This window comes from Solanum tuberosum, unplaced genomic scaffold, assembly GCF_000226075.1.
Source record: "Solanum tuberosum cultivar DM 1-3 516 R44 unplaced genomic scaffold, SolTub_3.0 scf00012, whole genome shotgun sequence".
Lineage (NCBI taxonomy): Eukaryota > Viridiplantae > Streptophyta > Magnoliopsida > Solanales > Solanaceae > Solanum > Solanum tuberosum.
In genome coordinates, this window is record NW_006238937.1 from 108,012 (window position 1) to 127,700 (window position 19,689).

At 34.4% G+C, this 19,689-nt stretch overlaps 3 protein-coding genes across 3 annotated transcripts; 2 read left to right on the forward strand and 1 right to left on the reverse strand.

Annotated features, from left to right (window-relative positions):
* The first annotated feature begins 1,297 nt into the window (after positions 1 to 1,297).
* On the forward strand, positions 1,298 to 4,600 carry LOC107062574 (uncharacterized). The gene has a single exon (XM_015313365.1). The coding sequence runs from the start codon at positions 1,298 to 1,300 to the stop codon at positions 4,598 to 4,600; it is 3,303 nt and encodes a 1,100-aa protein (XP_015168851.1).
* A 7,792-nt stretch (positions 4,601 to 12,392) lies between these two features.
* Positions 12,393 to 14,346, forward strand: LOC102605907 (scarecrow-like protein 32). Its single transcript, XM_006339874.2, has one exon. The coding sequence runs from the start codon at positions 12,958 to 12,960 to the stop codon at positions 14,275 to 14,277; it is 1,320 nt and encodes a 439-aa protein (XP_006339936.2). The 5' UTR covers positions 12,393 to 12,957; the 3' UTR covers positions 14,278 to 14,346.
* A 2,152-nt stretch (positions 14,347 to 16,498) lies between these two features.
* On the reverse strand, positions 16,499 to 18,904 carry LOC102592844 (peroxidase 51). The gene is made up of 4 exons (XM_006339755.2): positions 18,581 to 18,904; positions 18,219 to 18,419; positions 17,961 to 18,126; positions 16,499 to 17,192 (listed from the first exon to the last, which is right to left on the reverse strand). Exons 1-4 carry the CDS (start codon positions 18,803 to 18,805, stop codon positions 16,786 to 16,788), a joined length of 999 nt encoding a protein of 332 aa, XP_006339817.1. The 5' UTR covers positions 18,806 to 18,904; the 3' UTR covers positions 16,499 to 16,785.
* Between the last annotated feature and the right edge of the window lie 785 nt (positions 18,905 to 19,689).

A 19,689-nucleotide genomic window follows, 5' to 3' on the forward strand; every position in this document is an offset into this window, starting at 1 on the left:
CAACAAGGAAAAAATATTAAAATTTAAGGATTTTTTTTCAATTAAAACCTTATTCCAAAAGAAAAATGTATTAAAATTTAAGAAAATCTTATTCCACAAAGGAAAAAGGTATTAAAATATAAGAAAATCTTATTCCACAAGGAAAATGTATTAAAATTTAAGGAAATAATTCAATTTTAATTGAAAAAAAATCCTTATTGAAGGTGACATTCGAACTTGGGTCACTCAAGACAAGCATGACACTATTTACAACAAAGCTACTGAACATTTATGTTAAACTTATGCATGTTTATTTACTTAGAAACTTCAAGAAGGCAAAATAATTACAGAAAGATGAAAAAATGAGAACACTCATGCGGGGAATCGAACTGGGGCAACAAGTAGATTTGCGACAGCTCTAACCATCTCCACTACAGGTCACTTTGTTACTTTAGAGTGTTTAAAATACCATATATACCAATATAAGTCAAAATTTTACGTGTATAAATCGTACAATTTTTCGCCGAAAGGTGTCCAATTGGACACCCTTGGGACAAGGTGGCTCCGCCCTTGTCAGGAGCTTTCACATTTAGAAGATAAAGGTGGCGGAGGAGATGATATTGTGATGGATGTGTGGGTTTACTAGGAGAAATATATTTAAGAATGAGGATATCAGAGGAAAGGTGGACGAAAAAAGGACTAGCCAATTATAAACATTTTCCTAAAAGAAAAATCTATTTATGATAAGAAATTCAGAATAAATAATACACAACATATTTGTGGAAGCTTATATAGACTGGTAGGAGTCATGCCAAACCTTATCACCACAGCCCACATGTGTTGGAGAGAAGCTTTCTTCCTCAATTGATACGCAGCAGAGAAAAGTAAGAGATGAAAAAGACAAGCTTGATTCAGAAATAAGTGAAGGTTCTAAACTATACAAGCTTGTCTGAAAAGAGTAAATGTCTTGGGCCAATCCGATTTGGGCCTTTGTGATCAATATCAGATTTGGGCCTTTGTGAGCAATACTCTGTTAGGCTCAAAGAAACAAAACAGCATCTTCTAGAACACAATGAGGTGTATAGAATTAGTTAGAGTTTGTTACAGTAATTTTTAAATAATTTGTAATTAGTCCTTACGTTTCTTGCACTCTAGTCCTTAGGATACATGTATAAATCTATGTAATTATTGATGAAGAAATACACAGAAAATTTCCCTATCTCCATCTTCTTTATTTTCTTTCATGGTATCAAAGCTTTAGCTCGATCCAATCATCTTCAACTTCCATTAATCATTTCCATACTTTCTGCATTCAAATATGACTGGGGAATCAACTGTAACTCAAGCCAGTGGTGGAAGTCAAACCATTGCTGGAAATGGTGAAACCTTCACCAGCAATCACCCCTATCACCTTCACAACTCAGATTCGCCTGGAATGAGTCTGATCAACTCTACTTTTGATGGAAAAGGTTTTCCAGGTTGGAGAAGGTCTATTCTCATTGCCCTCTCAGCCAAGAAAAAGCTTGGATTCATCAATGGTGCTTGCAGAGCCCCTGTTCTGACTGCAGTGGACTATGAGCAATGGAGTTGCTGCAATGACATGGTGATGTCATGGTTGTTGAACTCACTATCCAAGGAAATAGCTGATAGTGTGATCTACTCTAAAACTGCTAAGGAGCTTTGGGACAGCTTGGAGCAGAGATTTGGAAGGTCTAATGGAGCTAAACTGTACCACCTTCAAAAAGAATTATCATGTTTAGTGCAGGAAAATAATGATGTTGCAGGTTACTTCACCAAGCTCAAACGACTATGGGATGAATTAGACTCCCTCAATCTGCTCACATGTTGCATTTGTGTGTGTACATGTGAAGGAAAAGGAAAATTAACTAAGGCTTTGGAAGATCAAAGACTCATTCAATTCTTGATGGGTCTGAATGATCTGTATGCTCAGGCTAGAGGAACCATCTTAATGATGACTCCTTTACCAACAATTGACAGTGCATATGCTTTGCTTTTACAGGATGAAAATCACAGAGAAGGAATTGTGCATCCTCCTTTCTCACCTGCTGCAGCTTCTTTCATGGCAACAGGACAAGGCAGGGGAAATTACAAGACCAACAATCAAACCAACAATCAAACATTTAGAGGAGGGCAAACAGGCCAGAGGTTTGGATATTCCTCTACTCAAAAATCTGGAAAATCAGCTCAAAGGTTTAAGCCAAGGAAAACCAAATACAACCCAAATGTGAGTTGTACCTATTGTGGAAAAACAGGGCATGTACATGATGATTGTCATAGGCTCATAGGGTATCCTGATGATTTTGAGTTTACAAAGTCAAGGAATTTTGAAGGCACAGTGAAAGGGAATGCAGTCATACCAAAGGAGGAAGCTGAAGATGTCATTGCCCAATATGGAGACACAGGGAACAACAACTATGCTCAGTACCTCAGTAAAGAACAATACTCAAACTTGGTGCAACAAGTAAAGAAAGACATGCACATCAACCAAGCAAGCAGCTCGGGATCAACCATTAACGCTAAAGCCATTGCTGGTACAATCCTAAAGTATTCAGGATCATGTTTTACAGTCTACAATTCAAATGTTTGGATTATTGACTCGGGTGCTTCTGAGCATATGTGTTTTAATTCCAAGTCTTTTATGTCTCTCACTCCTCTTCCTATACCTTTGAATATCAGTTTGCCTAATTCTTTCAGGATCACTGTCACTTATACAGGAAATGTCAACATTCTGCCTAATCTTACACTCTACAATGTCCTTCATGTTCCAGATTTTAAATATAACTTATTGTCTGTTCATAAGTTATCCAATCATCTTCATTGTAACATCTTATTTACTCCTAATACTTGTGTCTTACAGGACCTTTCTCTGAGGAAGGAACAAGTTTTTGGTGAAGTAGGAGATGGATTATATCTACTCAAGCCCTCTAGAAAGCAATCACAATCTTCTAGCAATATAGTTTCTTTTCAAAAAGGAAGAAATTCCATTGTTGTTTCTAGTGAAGTAGTTTCAATTCCCAAAGGAAATCATTCCAGTACTGTTTCTGTTTCAGTTGCTAAATCTGATTGTATGCATTTTTCTACTCCTATATTTGCTAATGTTGTTCCTAATGTAGCCTTATGGCATGTCCGGTTGGGTCATTTGCCCTTTTCAGTAATGAAGAATCTTAGTTTCCTATCTATAAATTCTAATTCTCAATACATTTGTCCTGTTTGTCCAAAAGCTAGACAACATAGATTGCCCTTTCCTATAAGTGCAATTAAGTCCAAAGTTCTGTTTGAGTTACTACATATTGATACATGGGGACCTTACAAAACTTCAACACATGATGGTTATAATTATTTTTTGACCATTGTTGATGATTATAGTAGGGGTACTTGGACTTTCTTGTTGAAAACTAAAAGCAATGCTTTTCCTGTACTCAAAGATTTCCTCGCAATGGTGGATAGACAGTTTGGTTTAAAAGTTAAGAAAATCAGGTCTGATAATGCAATGGAACTGGGGAGAGGAACTCAAGAGGCGGCATTTTTCTGTTCTGCAGGAATTATTCATGAAAGGTCTTGTGTTGCTACTCCACAACAAAATGGTGTTGTGGAGAGAAAACACAAACACCTTTTGGAATTGGCTCGAGGTTTGCTTTTCCACTCACATCTACCTATTCAGTATTGGGGTGAGTGCATTCTCACTGCCACTCACCTTGTTAACAGATTGCCTTCTAAGGTATTAATGGGAATGACACCTTATGAAGTGATATTTGCTACTCCACCTGATTATGCCAATTTTAAAGTTTTTGGTTGTTTGTGTTATGTCTCCACATTATCTCATGCTAGGGACAAATTTCAGCCAAAAGCAACAGAATGTGTTTTCATTGGGTATCCTCCCAATCAGAAAGGATACAAAATCATGGACTTGGTAACCAGGAAGATCTTTGTTTCCAGAGATGTCAAATTTCATGAATCTCATTTTCCTTTTGCGACCCAATGTTCTTCTTCTACACCTTCCCATTTATTCACTGCCCCTGATCTCCTACCAGACTCATCATCCTTGCCTCCTTCCTTGCCTCTTTTTGGGACTCCAAACCCTCCTGAACCTGAATCCATTCCCAGTTCATCTCTTCCACGTACTTCCACTCCCGTTTCTAGTCCCACACCAGTCAGAAAATCAGAAAGAATCAGTCAAAAGCCTTCTTATTTGAAGGATTTTGTTTGTAACTCCATTCTCCTCACAGATGTTACTAACTCTTGTTTTGTCCATTCCAATAGGCCTACTGCTTTTGCCTTTGCAGCCTTATCTATTGGAAACCAACAAATGTTGCATTCATTATCCGTACTCACAGAACCCAAAAGTTTTGCTGAGGCTTCCAAACATGCAGGTTGGCAGCAAGCCATGAAGGATGAACTTGCTGCTCTTGAACATAATAAGACTTGGGTTGTCACAGAGTTACCCCCTGGTAAGAAGCCTCTACCTTGTAAGTGGGTCTACAAGGTGAAACACAATTCTGATGGTTCTGTTGAAAGGCTTAAGGCAAGACTGGTGGTCAGGGGGGACATACAAAGGGAAGGCATTGATTATGGAGAAACTTTCTACTCCTATATTTGCTAATGTTGTTCCTAATGTAGCCTTATGGCATGTCCGGTTGGGTCATTTGCCCTTTTCCGTAATGAAGAATCTTAGTTTCCTATCTATAAATTCTAATTCTCAATACATTTGTCCTGTTTGTCCAAAAGCTAGACAACATAGATTGCCCTTTCCTATAAGTGCAATTAAGTCCAAAGTTCTGTTTGAGTTACTACATATTGATACATGGGGACCTTACAAAACTTCAACACATGATGGTTATAATTATTTTTTGACCATTGTTGATGATTATAGTAGGGGTACTTGGACTTTCTTGTTGAAAACTAAAAGCAATGCTTTTCCTGTACTCAAAGATTTCCTCGCAATGGTGGATAGACAGTTTGGTTTAAAAGTTAAGAAAATCAGGTCTGATAATGCAATGGAACTGGGGAGAGGAACTCAAGAGGCGGCATTTTTCTGTTCTGCAGGAATTATTCATGAAAGGTCTTGTGTTGCTACTCCACAACAAAATGGTGTTGTGGAGAGAAAACACAAACACCTTTTGGAATTGGCTCGAGGTTTGCTTTTCCACTCACATCTACCTATTCAGTATTGGGGTGAGTGCATTCTCACTGCCACTCACCTTGTTAACAGATTGCCTTCTAAGGTATTAATGGGAATGACACCTTATGAAGTGATATTTGCTACTCCACCTGATTATGCCAATTTTAAAGTTTTTGGTTGTTTGTGTTATGTCTCCACATTATCTCATGCTAGGGACAAATTTCAGCCAAAAGCAACAGAATGTGTTTTCATTGGGTATCCTCCCAATCAGAAAGGATACAAAATCATGGACTTGGTAACCAGGAAGATCTTTGTTTCCAGAGATGTCAAATTTCATGAATCTCATTTTCCTTTTGCGACCCAATGTTCTTCTTCTACACCTTCCCATTTATTCACTGCCCCTGATCTCCTACCAGACTCATCATCCTTGCCTCTTTTTGGGACTCCAAACCCTCCTGAACCTGAATCTATTCCCAGTTCATCTCTTCCAAGTACTTCCGCTCCCGTTTCTAGTCCCACACCAATCAGAAAATCAGAAAGAATCAGTCAAAAGCCTTCTTATTTGAAGGATTTTGTTTGTAACTCCATTCTCCTCACAGATGTTACTAACTCTTGTTTTGTCCATTCCAATAGGCCTACTGCTTTTGCCTTTGCAGCCTTATCTATTGGAAACCAACAAATGTTGCATTCATTATCCGTACTCACAGAACCCAAAAGTTTTGCTGAGGCTTCCAAACATGCAGGTTGGCAGCAAGCCATGAAGGATGAACTTGCTGCTCTTGAACATAATAAGACTTGGGTTGTCACAGAGTTACCCCCTGGTAAGAAGCCTCTACCTTGTAAGTGGGTCTACAAGGTGAAACACAATTCTGATGGTTCTGTTGAAAGGCTTAAGGCAAGACTGGTGGTCAGGGGGGACATACAAAGGGAAGGCATTGATTATGGAGAAACTTTTTCTCCTGTGGTAAAGATGACCACAATCAGGTGTTTGCTAACTATTGCCATCAAGAAAGGATGGCAGGTATCCCAACTTGATGTCAATAATGCTTTTCTACATGGAGAGTTGCAAGATGAAGTATTCATGCGGTTCCCAGCTGGCCTTTCCCCACCCAGTCCTCAATCTGTCTGTCTTTTGAAGAAGTCACTATATGGATTAAAACAGGCCTCCCGTCAATGGTATGCTCGACTTGCAGGTGCTCTCACCTACAAGGGGTACTCGAGTTCTTTGAATGATTACTCCTTATTTTTCAAGACTAATGGTGATCTGATATCTATATTAGCTGTGTATGTCGATGACATACTGCTTACTGGTAGTGATACCTCTGAAATTGCTTCTCTCACTTCTTTTCTCAACTCTGAGTTTAAAGTTAAGAATTTAGGTGAAATTCACTATTTTTTGGGGATTGAGATAATCAGAGAACGACAGGGTTTTATTCTAAGTCAACGGAAATTTACTCATGAGCTTCTGGATGAATTCGACTCTTCAGGATCTATTGTCACTTCACCTCTTGATCCTTATTCCAAATTACAACATGATGATGGACCTCTATTAGCTAATCCTACACTTTATCGGCATTTAGTAGGGAAGCTGAATTATCTTACCCACACACGTCCAGATCTCTCTTTTGCTGTTCTCTGCCTCAGTCAATACATGCAACGGCCCACTGAATCCCATTTATCAGCAGCATTTCGTGTCTTAAGGTATCTGCGTGCTGATCCCGGTCAAGGAATACTCTTGTCATCTGATCCATCCCTCGATCTGCTAGCTTTCTGTGATGCCGACTGGGCTTCTTGCAAAGACACAAGACGATCTGTTAGTGGCTATTTTATCACTTTAGGAGGGGCACCTATTTCATGGAAGTCGAAAAAGCAGGTTTCGATTTCCCTATCCTCTGCCGAAGCGGAGTATAGATCAATGCGTCGAGTGACAGCTGAGCTCACCTGGTTAGTTCGGCTTCTTGAAGATCTCTCTTCTCCACCATCTCTTCCGATTTCAGTTCACTCTGATAGCCAGGCAGCAATACACATCGCTCGCAATCCAGTCTTCCACGAACGAACAAAACACGTCGATCTGGATTGCCACTTTGTGCGCCAACAGTTTTTATCGGGCCTCATCACTCTCTCTTTCGTTCCTTCGGACTGTCAGCTTGCTGATCTATTTACTAAACCACTCTCAGGGGCTTCTCATCGTCATATTTTGAACACGTTGGGTGTGATGTCTCTCCCTTCCAACTTGAGGGGGATGTTGGAGAGAAGCTTTCTTCCTCAATTGATACGCAGCAGAGAAAAGTAAGAGATGAAAAAGACAAGCTTGATTCAGAAATAAGTGAAGGTTCTAAACTATACAAGCTTGTCTGAAAAGAGTAAATGTCTTGGGCCAATCCGATTTGGGCCTTTGTGATCAATATCAGATTTGGGCCTTTGTGAGCAATACTCTGTTAGGCTCAAAGAAACAAAACAGCATCTTCTAGAACACAATGAGGTGTATAGAATTAGTTAGAGTTTGTTACAGTAATTTTTAAATAATTTGTAATTAGTCCTTACGTTTCTTGCACTCTAGTCCTTAGGATACATGTATAAATCTATGTAATTATTGATGAAGAAATACACAGAAAATTTCCCTATCTCCATCTTCTTTATTTTCTTTCAACATGTGAGTATAGCTTTGGTGAATGGTTTCTAATAGAAAAAGACTATAAATTATTTTTATTAAGGATATAAATTAAAAATTAAAAATCAAATTATTGTTAAATATAGAAATGCATTATTTGTTTTTTCTTTTGGACTGATTGAAAAAATAGTGTCACATAAATTGACCTGTAGTAATTTACGTATATTCGTATATATATATATATATATATATATATATCGTAAATTAGATCATGAATCATGATTAATGGTCCATCCTCGTCCTCTAGCGCACGTAATATTGAGCCAGCTCAAGACAGAAAGAATCAAAACTTTTGGATAATGATTGGACAGATTTATAAAATTTAGCAATATATAAATATATAATATAGGCACATCCAAATCCAAAGTTATAGAAAAAATAAAACAGGGAACAATTCAGTCAAAACATCACTAATATCAAAACCGAATACAGTACTAATTTTCTTTTGTTCAACATTTGATCCAGTGTCTCTATTCCTTTGGCCTTCTCCTCTTCTTGGAAAGTTCTTCTTTGGTTAACGAAAACAAATAGTACATAATTTATTAGTTTAAGTAGGAATTAGCGCTAGAATTATGTGGGTGTTAATTACATTTAAAAATAACGAGGGAAAAAAGACAAAAGCTAAGCTAGCAATTACATACGTAAGAAAGGTATCTTAAGCACATGGTTAATTCATTACTAACTTACAATTCCTTACTTTCATGGTTAGGCATTTTTGTTTGATTTGTTGTCTTAAATTATTTAAGGAATATAAACCTCCCCAAGGACCATGGATGCTTGAGAATTCTTTTTTGACAACTTCCAAAACAAATGTTCTAACTTTTATTTATTTATTTATTTTAACATTGGATTGGTGTCTTCTAGTTCTTGTATCTAAAAGTTAAGGAATCCTCCTCAAAGTTCTCCATAACTTCACTAATATTTTAATTTATCTTACTGGATTTTCCTAAATTAAATGTTTTCTCCTTGAATTGTTGTAATATTCTAGAATTGTTTTGATTTTAGAAAAGTTTGGAGTGAACTAGTGTACGTATTATATTGATTGATAGAGGACAAGAAGAGACAAAAGGTGATTCGCTTTCTTTAATCGTCCTTTTTTTTGGCTTTTGGTATGTTAGGTTGAGAATATTGACGTATGAGTTATGACAAAGCACGCGGCCTACCTAGTTTGATTTAAAATTTTACTAATTAATTAATTAATTCCATGTAAACTTGAAAAAGTTGTTTAGATTTTGGAAGAGGCAATAATGATTTCACGCTTTAAAATATGTTGACCAAAGAACCTTTAATTTATATGTAGGGTAAGGTTTTGCTAGAGAAAAAGAAAGAAGAGGGCATTTTTACACTACACATCAGTTCAACAAATTAAATTCCACAACAAAAAATAGCGCTAAATTTACTAATTTTTACTAAGGTTTAGCCTTTACAATCATTGACTTGTGTAAATGTGAGATGAAGATTATACATGGACATGACTAGGGACGGGTGGATTTTTTTCACCCGCCAGACAAAATATATATTAATCCCCCAAACCCACGCACACATTTTTTTGGGGAGTGGGGTGGTTTTGTATCATTGCAATTTGCATGAAGGTAAAAGGCCACAGGGGTAAATTAATTAGCCTTTTGGTAAATAGACAGGGAAGTTTTTGTAGCATGGGCATGAGAGTGGGAAGAATCAAGTAACGTACTTTTTATGCAATATCACCACCAAGTTTTTGTAGCATGGGTATGGGAGTTGCTTACTATTATTCTTGTTGAATATGAAGAATCACTACAACAAAAACAACTTTTAGCGGTAATATATATACACATTAGCAAAGAGTGTTAAAGCATTTACCGACATAAGTCCAATGTCGCTAAAGGCTTTACGAACATATACAAAGAATGCTAATTGCCGCTTAAAGTACATATTTAATGACAATTAAGCTATTGCCATTAATTAATTACCGCTAAAGATATTTTTTTAGGTAGTGATTGATCAAGAGTATTATTTTGTTAACAACGAGCTATACGACATGATCTACTCAGGGATGCAATTAAAATTCACTTATTAATTAATTAAAGTTATCCACGCATTATAAGTCGTATATGATTTCATTAGTGTGTGCAACAATATATTAGCCTTACTATAGTAGTCTATGGTGTATATATAGCACTACTAGAGTTATGTTAACTAACTAACCCTTTTGCGTCTATGTGTACCCCTCTCTCACTACAAAAATAAAAATAAATGAATTCCAATTAATTTTACTAACAATTCAAGTTGTTGACCATCACCTAATCTCAAGCGAGAAATCCTATACTGAGTTATTCTCTTACATCATGATAAAATAGACTTTGAGTCTAATTTATATCCCAAGTCAGTTCAAAGAAAGAAGGAACTTGAGCCTTACTCCTACTATTTCGTCTGGATTTGAGGTGAGACATTAATTCTCTCATTATAAGCCTACTCATGGCTAGACACTATTCGAACTAGAGCATACACAATCATGAAGCAGGAGTATATTAATTCACAACCCCCTCACGTACGGCCTAAAATGGGACCCAAGATTAATAAGTATAATTGATGTATATATTATTAATGATATTGAATATATATGTTGCTTTAGTTGGTGCGGTGGCAAAGGTCGTGTAGTCTATTTGAGGTGGGGCGTGGTAGGGAAGAATAGAGAGATAAAAGCAAACGTATCACGTGGAGACAGATCCAAATAAAGAATAGATGGACCAATATTAAGTCCGAGGGGTTTGGTGTGTTCCAAATGATGTTCACATGATGATGCTCAATCAGTCGCTTACATGCCAGTACAGGATTCATATTTCTGGTGGATATCAGGAAATTGTACTGGATAACATGTCTATTTTAATTTGTTTCTACTCTTTTGGATATTTTTGCATGTGTCTCTCTTTTCAACAAGAAGAGAGAGAGAGAAAATTGAGTACTGCTCGATCGATGTTTTCAATTTTTGAAGAATGTTATATTCCCTAGAGAGCAGTGTTACGTTTGTGATATTGCTTGTGGTAGGTATAAACTTTATGATTTAAAATAAATGTCATCTTTAACATATCAAGAAAAAATATAATTTTTTTTTTTCATTTCTTATCCTAAACATTAATAACTTATTCACCAAATCAGTTTTCAAGACCTAATACTAAACATTAATTAATTAACAGAGGTAAAATAACTATATCCGTCGTCATTATTTTTGTCATGAGTCTACCAAGATAAAATATGACAAGTAAAAATTAATGAAAAAAAATCATAAATACTATTGTCTCAAATTTTCATTTTAGAAGTTCAATATAAAAGCCATTTTCCCTTAATATAAGACTAAAAAACTTAAATTAGTATATGGTAATGACATATAAATAGAATCAATACTCAATAAAAAAGAGATTATAGTTTGTAACATAAATAAGGATAAATATAGTAGTTAAATATTTTCTTAATTAATATTTTTTTTAAAAGTATAAAAGAGAAACACGATTCATAATTAAAATACTAATAATTGTTGCAAGTGTCAACTTATAATAGTCATACCATCACTCAAAAACCCTAGGCTTCCTGTAAGTCGACAGCTTAATTAATTTGAGGCTCCGTGAGTTTTATATATAAAAAAAATGGTAAGAGTAGTAACCCCAGTGGTTCTCATCCACAAGAACATTAAAATTATTTTTCTCTCTTATTATTATACATGTTGTGGAGATTAAACTTGTTAGTAACTATCAATCTGCTAAATTAGATAATGACTTGTCATCCATCCTATCGATGCATGAGAATTTATTTTTGTCTACACGGTCACTTCAAGGTCCCTAGACGTAACATGCAAATTGTGGACCGCACACATACATACACACACGTATTGAAACATTTCCATCAACATTGCTACTTGAGTTTAACTAGTATCCATCGAGGACGTAAATAAATTTAAAATTTTCACTTCACTTTTATGTGCTATATATATAGCATTAAGTTAATTATTTTTAAAATTATAAATTTCATAGTTTTATGGAGTGTAATTACTATAAACTTATTTATACTATCATTATCATTATATACAAGTTAAACATAAGTTATATACATTAAGGTCACATGTAGTAATTTATCTTATCTTTAAATTATCAATTAATTTCTGTATTTTAAGAAGATTTATTTATAGGTATTTTTTTTGGAGATCGATAAAAGTAATTACTCCCTCCGTCCCATATTATATGTCATCCCTTTTTATAAATAATTAGACCACAATATTTGTCATTTTATAAAATTTATACATAAATTATCATAGTTTGTTTATTATACCTTTGATAGAATAGTTAATTAATCATGTCATTTATTGATAAAGTTGACTTAAGAAAACATTAAATAAGGGTAGAAGGGTAAAATTACATCATTTCTTAATGCAAGTGCAAAGTAAAAAGGCGACATATAAAATGAGACGGAAGGAGTAATTTCTAGGCTGACGATTGATATAAGATTATTTACTATGTAGGGTAGGCCACCAAAAGGAAAGAGCAACAAGTGCAAAAGGTTTTATTCTCGGAAATAATTGTAGTGCATATATGGAATATGAAGTGACCTAAATGATTTGTGCATGATGCTGATGATAAACCCGTGAGTGAGCCAAAACTAACTGACTTCAATCTTTTCCATTACGTGACAAAATCCCAACTCCCACATATTGACAACTCCTTGGCCGGCTACTTCACATGCCCCCAAAATCCATCAGAAATCTCACCTTTAATTTTCTCTCTCTCTCTGCCTCTGATAAAGAAGATGCAGTGCTATTAATCCGTTTTGTAGCCTTTGTAAAGCTTTTTCTTATGAGAAGTCCTTATTCATGCCAACCAGTCTCTCTTTTGCCTCAATTTTGACTTTAACAGCTGATCGACGAGATATATATATATATATTGAGATTTTCTCCACCAGTCATTTTACTCTTTAAACAAAAAAGTTGAACAGTCAATTATTGTTGATTCATTTCCAGAATATTGCAAAAAGTTCTCTCTGCACTGCTATTAGCCACTAGCAAACCAATAATGGATCGCTTCCCAATAATATTGTTCAGGTACCACTACTACTAGTCTAGTCTTTTTCTCTTGTCTTCTCTACTTATTTCTCAAAAAAAAAAAGTTCATTTGGAAATACTTTTCTCTAATTCCTTCCTCTCATGATGCAATTTACTGAGAGTTTACCTCCACAAGTTTCATCATTTTCAAGTTTGATGATGAATAAGAATAGTAATACTAATAATAATCAGATCCAACACGCGCGCCCATGGCCTGGTTTTCACACATCGAAGAATTTGGGAAACATTGGGGATACTAATTGCATGGAACAGTTGTTAGTCCATTGCGCCAATGCCATCGACAGCAATGACGCAACTTTAGCACAACAAATATTGTGGGTCCTTAATAACATTGCCCCTCCTGATGGTGACTCGAACCAACGCCTAACTTGTGGATTCCTCCGAGCCCTAATTCTTCGTGCTGCGAAAATTGGGACCTGCAAATTACTCACTTCTAATCTGAATCATTCCATGGAAACTCATAAATTCTCCATTATTGAGCTTGCAAGTTTCGTTGACTTAACCCCGTGGCATCGGTTCGGGTTCACGGCTGCTAACGGAGCTATATTAGAAGCTGTGGAAGGTTACTCTATTATTCACATTGTTGATTTTAGCTTAACTCATTGCATGCAAATTCCAACACTTATAGATGCAATTTCTACTCGAGTAGAAGGACCGCCGTTAATCAAACTAACGGTAGCTGGTGCAACCGAAGATTTACCGCCTATGCTTGATCTTTCTTACGAAGAATTAGGTGCTAAATTGGTAAATTTCGCAAGGTCACGAAATGTCATGATGGAATTTAGAGTAATTCCTTCAAGTTCATCAGATGGTTTTTCGAATGTATTCGAACAGCTACGTGTCCAAAATCTAATACGTCCTGATAATGGCGAAGCACTAGTAATAAACTGTCACATGATGCTTCATTACATACCAGAGGAAACAACGGTTCTTTCCAATTCGTTCCGTGCCATGTTTCTTAAGGCCATTCGGAATTTGGACCCAACGATTGTTGTGCTAGTAGATGAAGACGCGGATTTTACTTCTAATAATCTCGTGTGCAGATTAAGATCCGCGTTTAATTATTTATGGATACCTTATGATACAGTGGATACATTTCTTCCGCGAGGGAGCAAGCAAAGGCAGTGGTACGAAGCGGATATTTGCTGGAAGATTGAGAATGTGATAGCTCAGGAGGGTATACAACGACTAGAAAGGCTGGAGCCGAAGAGTCAGTGGGTGCAACGGATGAGAAATGCAAATTTCAGGAGCAGTGGATTTAGTGAAGAGGGAGTTACGGAAGTGAAGAACATGTTGGATGAGCATGCAGCTGGGTGGGGGCTAAAGAGGGATGAAGAAGATCTTGTGCTTACATGGAAAGGACATAGTGTTGTGTTTGCTACTGCTTGGGTTCCTCTTTAGTTAATTAATTTCATTTGACTTAGCTATTAACTTTTGTTTTATTTTATCTCGATCAAATCTTCTTGATTATTACTCCATTCCATATATCGCTCTCTTCCTCTTCGTGATGAATATCATGAGCTTAATTAGTTAATTGGCTTAAATATAGGAAGAAAAAGTTGACCTTACATAATAACATCTTATATTTTAAAATTTATTTTTATGACATTAGGTTGTGATGGGGTTTGAATCCTAGTTTTTCCTATGCAGATTTTCTGCATGTGGAAGTACTAATGAACATGCATGAGGTTTCCCTTTTTTTGGTGGAAATAACCTTAAGGCTTAATTTAGAGGATTTGTACTTTGAAAAATAAGCTACTAACTCGTGATTTATAATTTTGATGCATGATTTTTGGTGCACTTAAAGATATGGTGACTACACTTTACATCGCACTTCTTCATTTAATTGTTTGACGAGTTAGAAGACTAGAAAATTGCATTTTTCAGCAGGTACGTACCAGTTCTATTCCTAGAAAATATCCTTCTACATTATATTTCATGATCATATACATTATATTGAATTATGTTAATTTACTCTGTATGATTATTTTGATATATATGTTATATTCTATTATCAATTTATTTACATTGACCAACCAATTAGTTACCAAGATAATTCTAGATTATATGGACGCACGAAACGATAAATGGCTTTACAATCTTGCCTATTTTGGGTGCAAATAAAGGTTGCATAAACAGAACTGATTTTGTAAGCAGTTCAAAGAGAAAGATATCTTCTTTTGCAAGAAATTAAGATATAAATTTGAAAGCAACGAGATCTGTTAATTCTGTTTGTTTATTTGTTTTCATGACTTTTTTTTTTCTTCAATACTCCACGCTCTTGCTCTTAGCTTCTAAATATAATTGAGATAATAATAATATCTCATATGGTTACTTAACTACGATTTTTTTTCTTCTAGAAAATCACTCAACTCTGTTTTTTACTTATAAAGCCACTCAATTTATTTAATTGATTTTTCATTAAAAATTACAAATATGATTATTTAAAACTAAAAACTAAAAAAAAATCTTTTTAAATTATCTTATTGGGGAACTTTCGCAAATAACTACTGGAGTATAATAAACTTAATCATGCTCCATAGCTATAGTTTGCATATTTACAGGTTGTAGCTAAAGTTTAAGCTGTCTCGTTTGTATAATTCATAAGTTTGTAAAATTCACGGGTACATTTGTATAATTCAGTTATTTTTGTATAAGCTCGAAATAACGAATTTATACAATTACAAACATCATAAGTTTAAATAGTTATACAAATTATATTATATAAATTCCGAATATACAAAAGTTATACAATATTATACAAAATTTGAATTGTACAAACGTGTGAATTATACAAAACTAAAAAGCTGAGCTACGTAATTATAGCTAAAAGTAGGTCTCGAATTGTGATTAAGTCAAACTATAACTATGTTAACTAATTAACTAATATATATTTGCTTATACGCGTAATTTTCCCTTATTTTAATGATCCGACGCACTAAGAAAACCAAAAATTAAGAAAATTTTGATGTGAAATTTTGGCATGAACTTATAATTATATGCTATAAGAAAGTTATACTAATTAATAGGATATGATTGTGATGCATATGGAATCTTCAATTATTAAATTTATACAAAATTCCAAACCCAACAAGTTTGAAGTCTAGCTTGTTACAAGTCTTTGTAAGGTAGTATGCGTGTCCTTAGATATATATATAATTATCTCGAAGTTTAATTGTATATCAATTATTCATATCATATCGGTACTGCATATATAGCATGGAAACAAAAAGATATTATTGAAAAGGTCACTAATTTAATTTGATTAGACATTTCTTTTGATAATTAAGACCTAATTAATTGTTAGTAGCAAAGGCTGTGCTTAGGGTCATTATCATTTAGTACTACACTACTACTCCCCTGTTTCATTTTATATGAGTTAATTTGACATGACACTGAGTTTAAGAAAAAAAAAAAAAACTTTTAAAACTTGTGGTCTAAAATAAGTGATTGATATTTGCATGGCTTTTATTAAGAATAAAATGAACATTTTGAAGTTTAAATTATTATTTAATATAAAAATGTGTTATTCTTTTTTTATTGACTAAAAATAAAAATAAGTCATATAAACTGAAATATAGAAGGAGTACTAACTTATCAACGGTTTGTGAAATTTCGTACATATGAAAAATGGATTTCACACAGTTTTTATTCAACAATTACACATCCCACAATAGGACTGTTATTTTTCATATAAACATTAGAAGGTTCAAGTCTAGTCCCCTTATTCAGGACTCACCTTCCCACAAATAAAAATATAAATAAAATTCTATCCTTGATAACACTCAATGAACTAATTTTTGCCTTTAAAAGTAATTAAATAATTTTTTTTATTTTAGTCGACAAATTTAATTCATTAAGCTAACTGGGACAGAATCTAAATAGTGGCCATTTGTGCAAAATGTCCCTTCAGTTCATTCTTCCACAATCAAACCGAATATTTCCGTTCCTCCCCGTCTTCACACCAACTCGGCCCAGTTTTGTCATTGCAGTTGTAAAAGCATTTTGGAATGATTTTGAGTTACTGGCCCAGAGGTCCACAGTTCCCTTGGACCTTTTGTCTGTATACAGCACTTGATCTGATGTGAATAGGCCCATACCTTGTTGTAAATTTTTGTAGTAATTATTGTCAAATGTCCTTGGAGTTTTGGGATCCATGTCAATGGCTATCCTTGGATCAACATTCCTTGGACACATCCCTTGTAATTGGGCTGCATATTGCTTGTTAAGGGTTGGGTCTATTGGATTTTGAGGGCTGAAGTTGTAGATCCGGTTGGAAAACTTGCCACAATGAGAAAATCCAACAGAATGGGCCGCTGCAAATTAACGTTACGAGAATGAAGTAAGTGATCGAGAGATCTTAATTCCTCGAAAACATTCGAGGAAGCAGCACATGCATATAAAATTATTCCATTGTTGAAGATTCTCATAATAATGTCTGAACTTTTTTTATTCCTTTTATCTAGTGAGCTGGCTGAAGAATAATGAACCAAATAATTGAGTAATGGTTACTTCTGAATCAATAACACGTGCTAAAAAGCAAAAGGTCAAATGTAAAATGATAAAATTTTACTCCAGCAGTCCAGCTAGGTTAGAGCCTAATTATCAGGAATTTAGGACCTTGACGAGTGTTTTAATAATATTAAATATTACTCTGGAGTCAATTTGATTAACTTTCCAAACTAAATTAGATTACATTAATTTGCTATTTTAAAATAAAAAATTAGACATTCCAAAACTATATGAGAAGTATACTATAAGTTGCAATTTTTTTCATATTGATATGATAAGAAAATATATCTTAAAATGTTAGTCAAAATTCATGTCATTTGACTTTCAAAAAGAAAATTATGACAACTAAAAAGAAACGAGGAGAGTATATACTAGTAACTATGTTGCATTTTATTTAGTGAAACAAACCTTTTTATGTACTATATTTGTGTAAAAATCTAGTTGGTAACTCCTGATATTGAAAGGAGAATTTTCAAAACAGATAGCAAGATCAATTACTAAATATAACAATTAATATTTGATGTGCGCTTAATTAATAGTTATATAAAGAAAGTAATTAACAGCAAAATTACCAGAAAGGGCGATCATGTCAGCCTGAGTTAGACCATGTGAAGCAAACATCGAATTGAGTTGATTGAGATTGAATGTTGGTTTTGGCAGCTTTCCTTCCACATTCGATGCTTTTGATGTGAACCCATCAAGTCTTCCTAATTCCACTGGGTACCATGGTCCCCCAGACTACACGCGTGTTACAAAATGAGTTTAATTTCTATATACAGCGATAGCGACTTTTTATCATGTCATGTAAGAATGTAATTATTTATACGAACCAGCTGAATGACGTCTCTGGTAGCTAAAGCGAGAATGTCGGCACAAGAGACTTTATTTTTACAACGCGAATTTGAATCAACAGCGGCTTTGGCTTTAATCACAGTATCAAATCCATCTCCTGCCAATGATAGATTATCTGAATGATCCTTCTCAGCTGTGTTCCCTGGTGTTGATGATACAATCACTGAAGCATCACATCCCTAGTTCCAATTATTAGAAAAATAAACGTAAGATTTATTTCTAATTGTTGGTACAATTGGGGAAGGGACAAATATTGTACAATGAAAATCAAATTCACACCTATCGCGTAAAAGACTCTCAGTAGTATCACAATTAGAAATTATTGGAACAGAGTACGTACCTCAACAAAGCAATCATGGAAGAAGAGACGGAGAACAGCAGGGACAGTGACAAAAGTTTGTTTGAATTTCTGGTTAACAACATTTCTAACAATGGATTCAACATTAGGACAAATATTTGCGTAATAATTCGTCTTCAATTGTGCAGATGCCAAGTTAGGCATCAACACAATACTAACTGAAAAAATTGATAATAATACTGACATAAGAAGATTTAGACGACCCATTTAATTTCTCTGGCTATAAAATTAAGTACAATGGGTTATGGAAATGTTTAATTGAGAGCAAAAGATTATATAAGGGACATAATAATATATAGAAGGCCAGTTGGCCAAAGAATCTTTTTTACTTAACAGAAGAAGTTGAACATGAAATCGAAAGCAAAACACAAGTCGTAATTTGATTTATGAAAGAGACAGGATACCGCTGGCAGTACTGTCTATTGTATTGGCCGCCATGAGATATGACTAGTCCAGCCCAGCCCGTTCAATTGACCCGTCCATTTATTAGTTTAATTCATTTTAGTCTAAGTTATTTTAATTCATCTAAAATTAGGATCCGTTTATCCCCAAGAATATTTGGAATTTTTTTTTAAAGTGGTGTTTAGTCATATAGTTTGATAAATTTATTTGTCAAGAATCCCAAGTTCCCAAATACTAGAAAAAACTAGTATTTGGACCAAGTTCTAATATTTGGGAATTTTAAAAAAATTAAAAATTATCCCAAACTTTTATATTTTATAGAAAATACCCATTATTTATTAATTTCAAATAATATTTGTTACTACCTTCTCCAAAAAAGTTTGAGTTCTAATTTGAGTGATAAAATTGAGAAAAAAGAACAATTTGTGTTTAATGGGTTATAATTATAATTGAATGAGTGACAAGTTTGAGTATGCAATTAATGTACTATCTTGCCTATATTGTTATTTTGTTATTGTTGATTGTTATCAATTATATTGTAAGGTTATTTTTTAACGGAACATATTCATTATAAAATGATGATATAAATTTATGAGTATTTTTTATAATTTTTAGAACTTATGGGTATAAATCATATTTTTTGAAATAGTCAAATATTTTTGGTAAAATTTGGGGCCAAACACATGGTG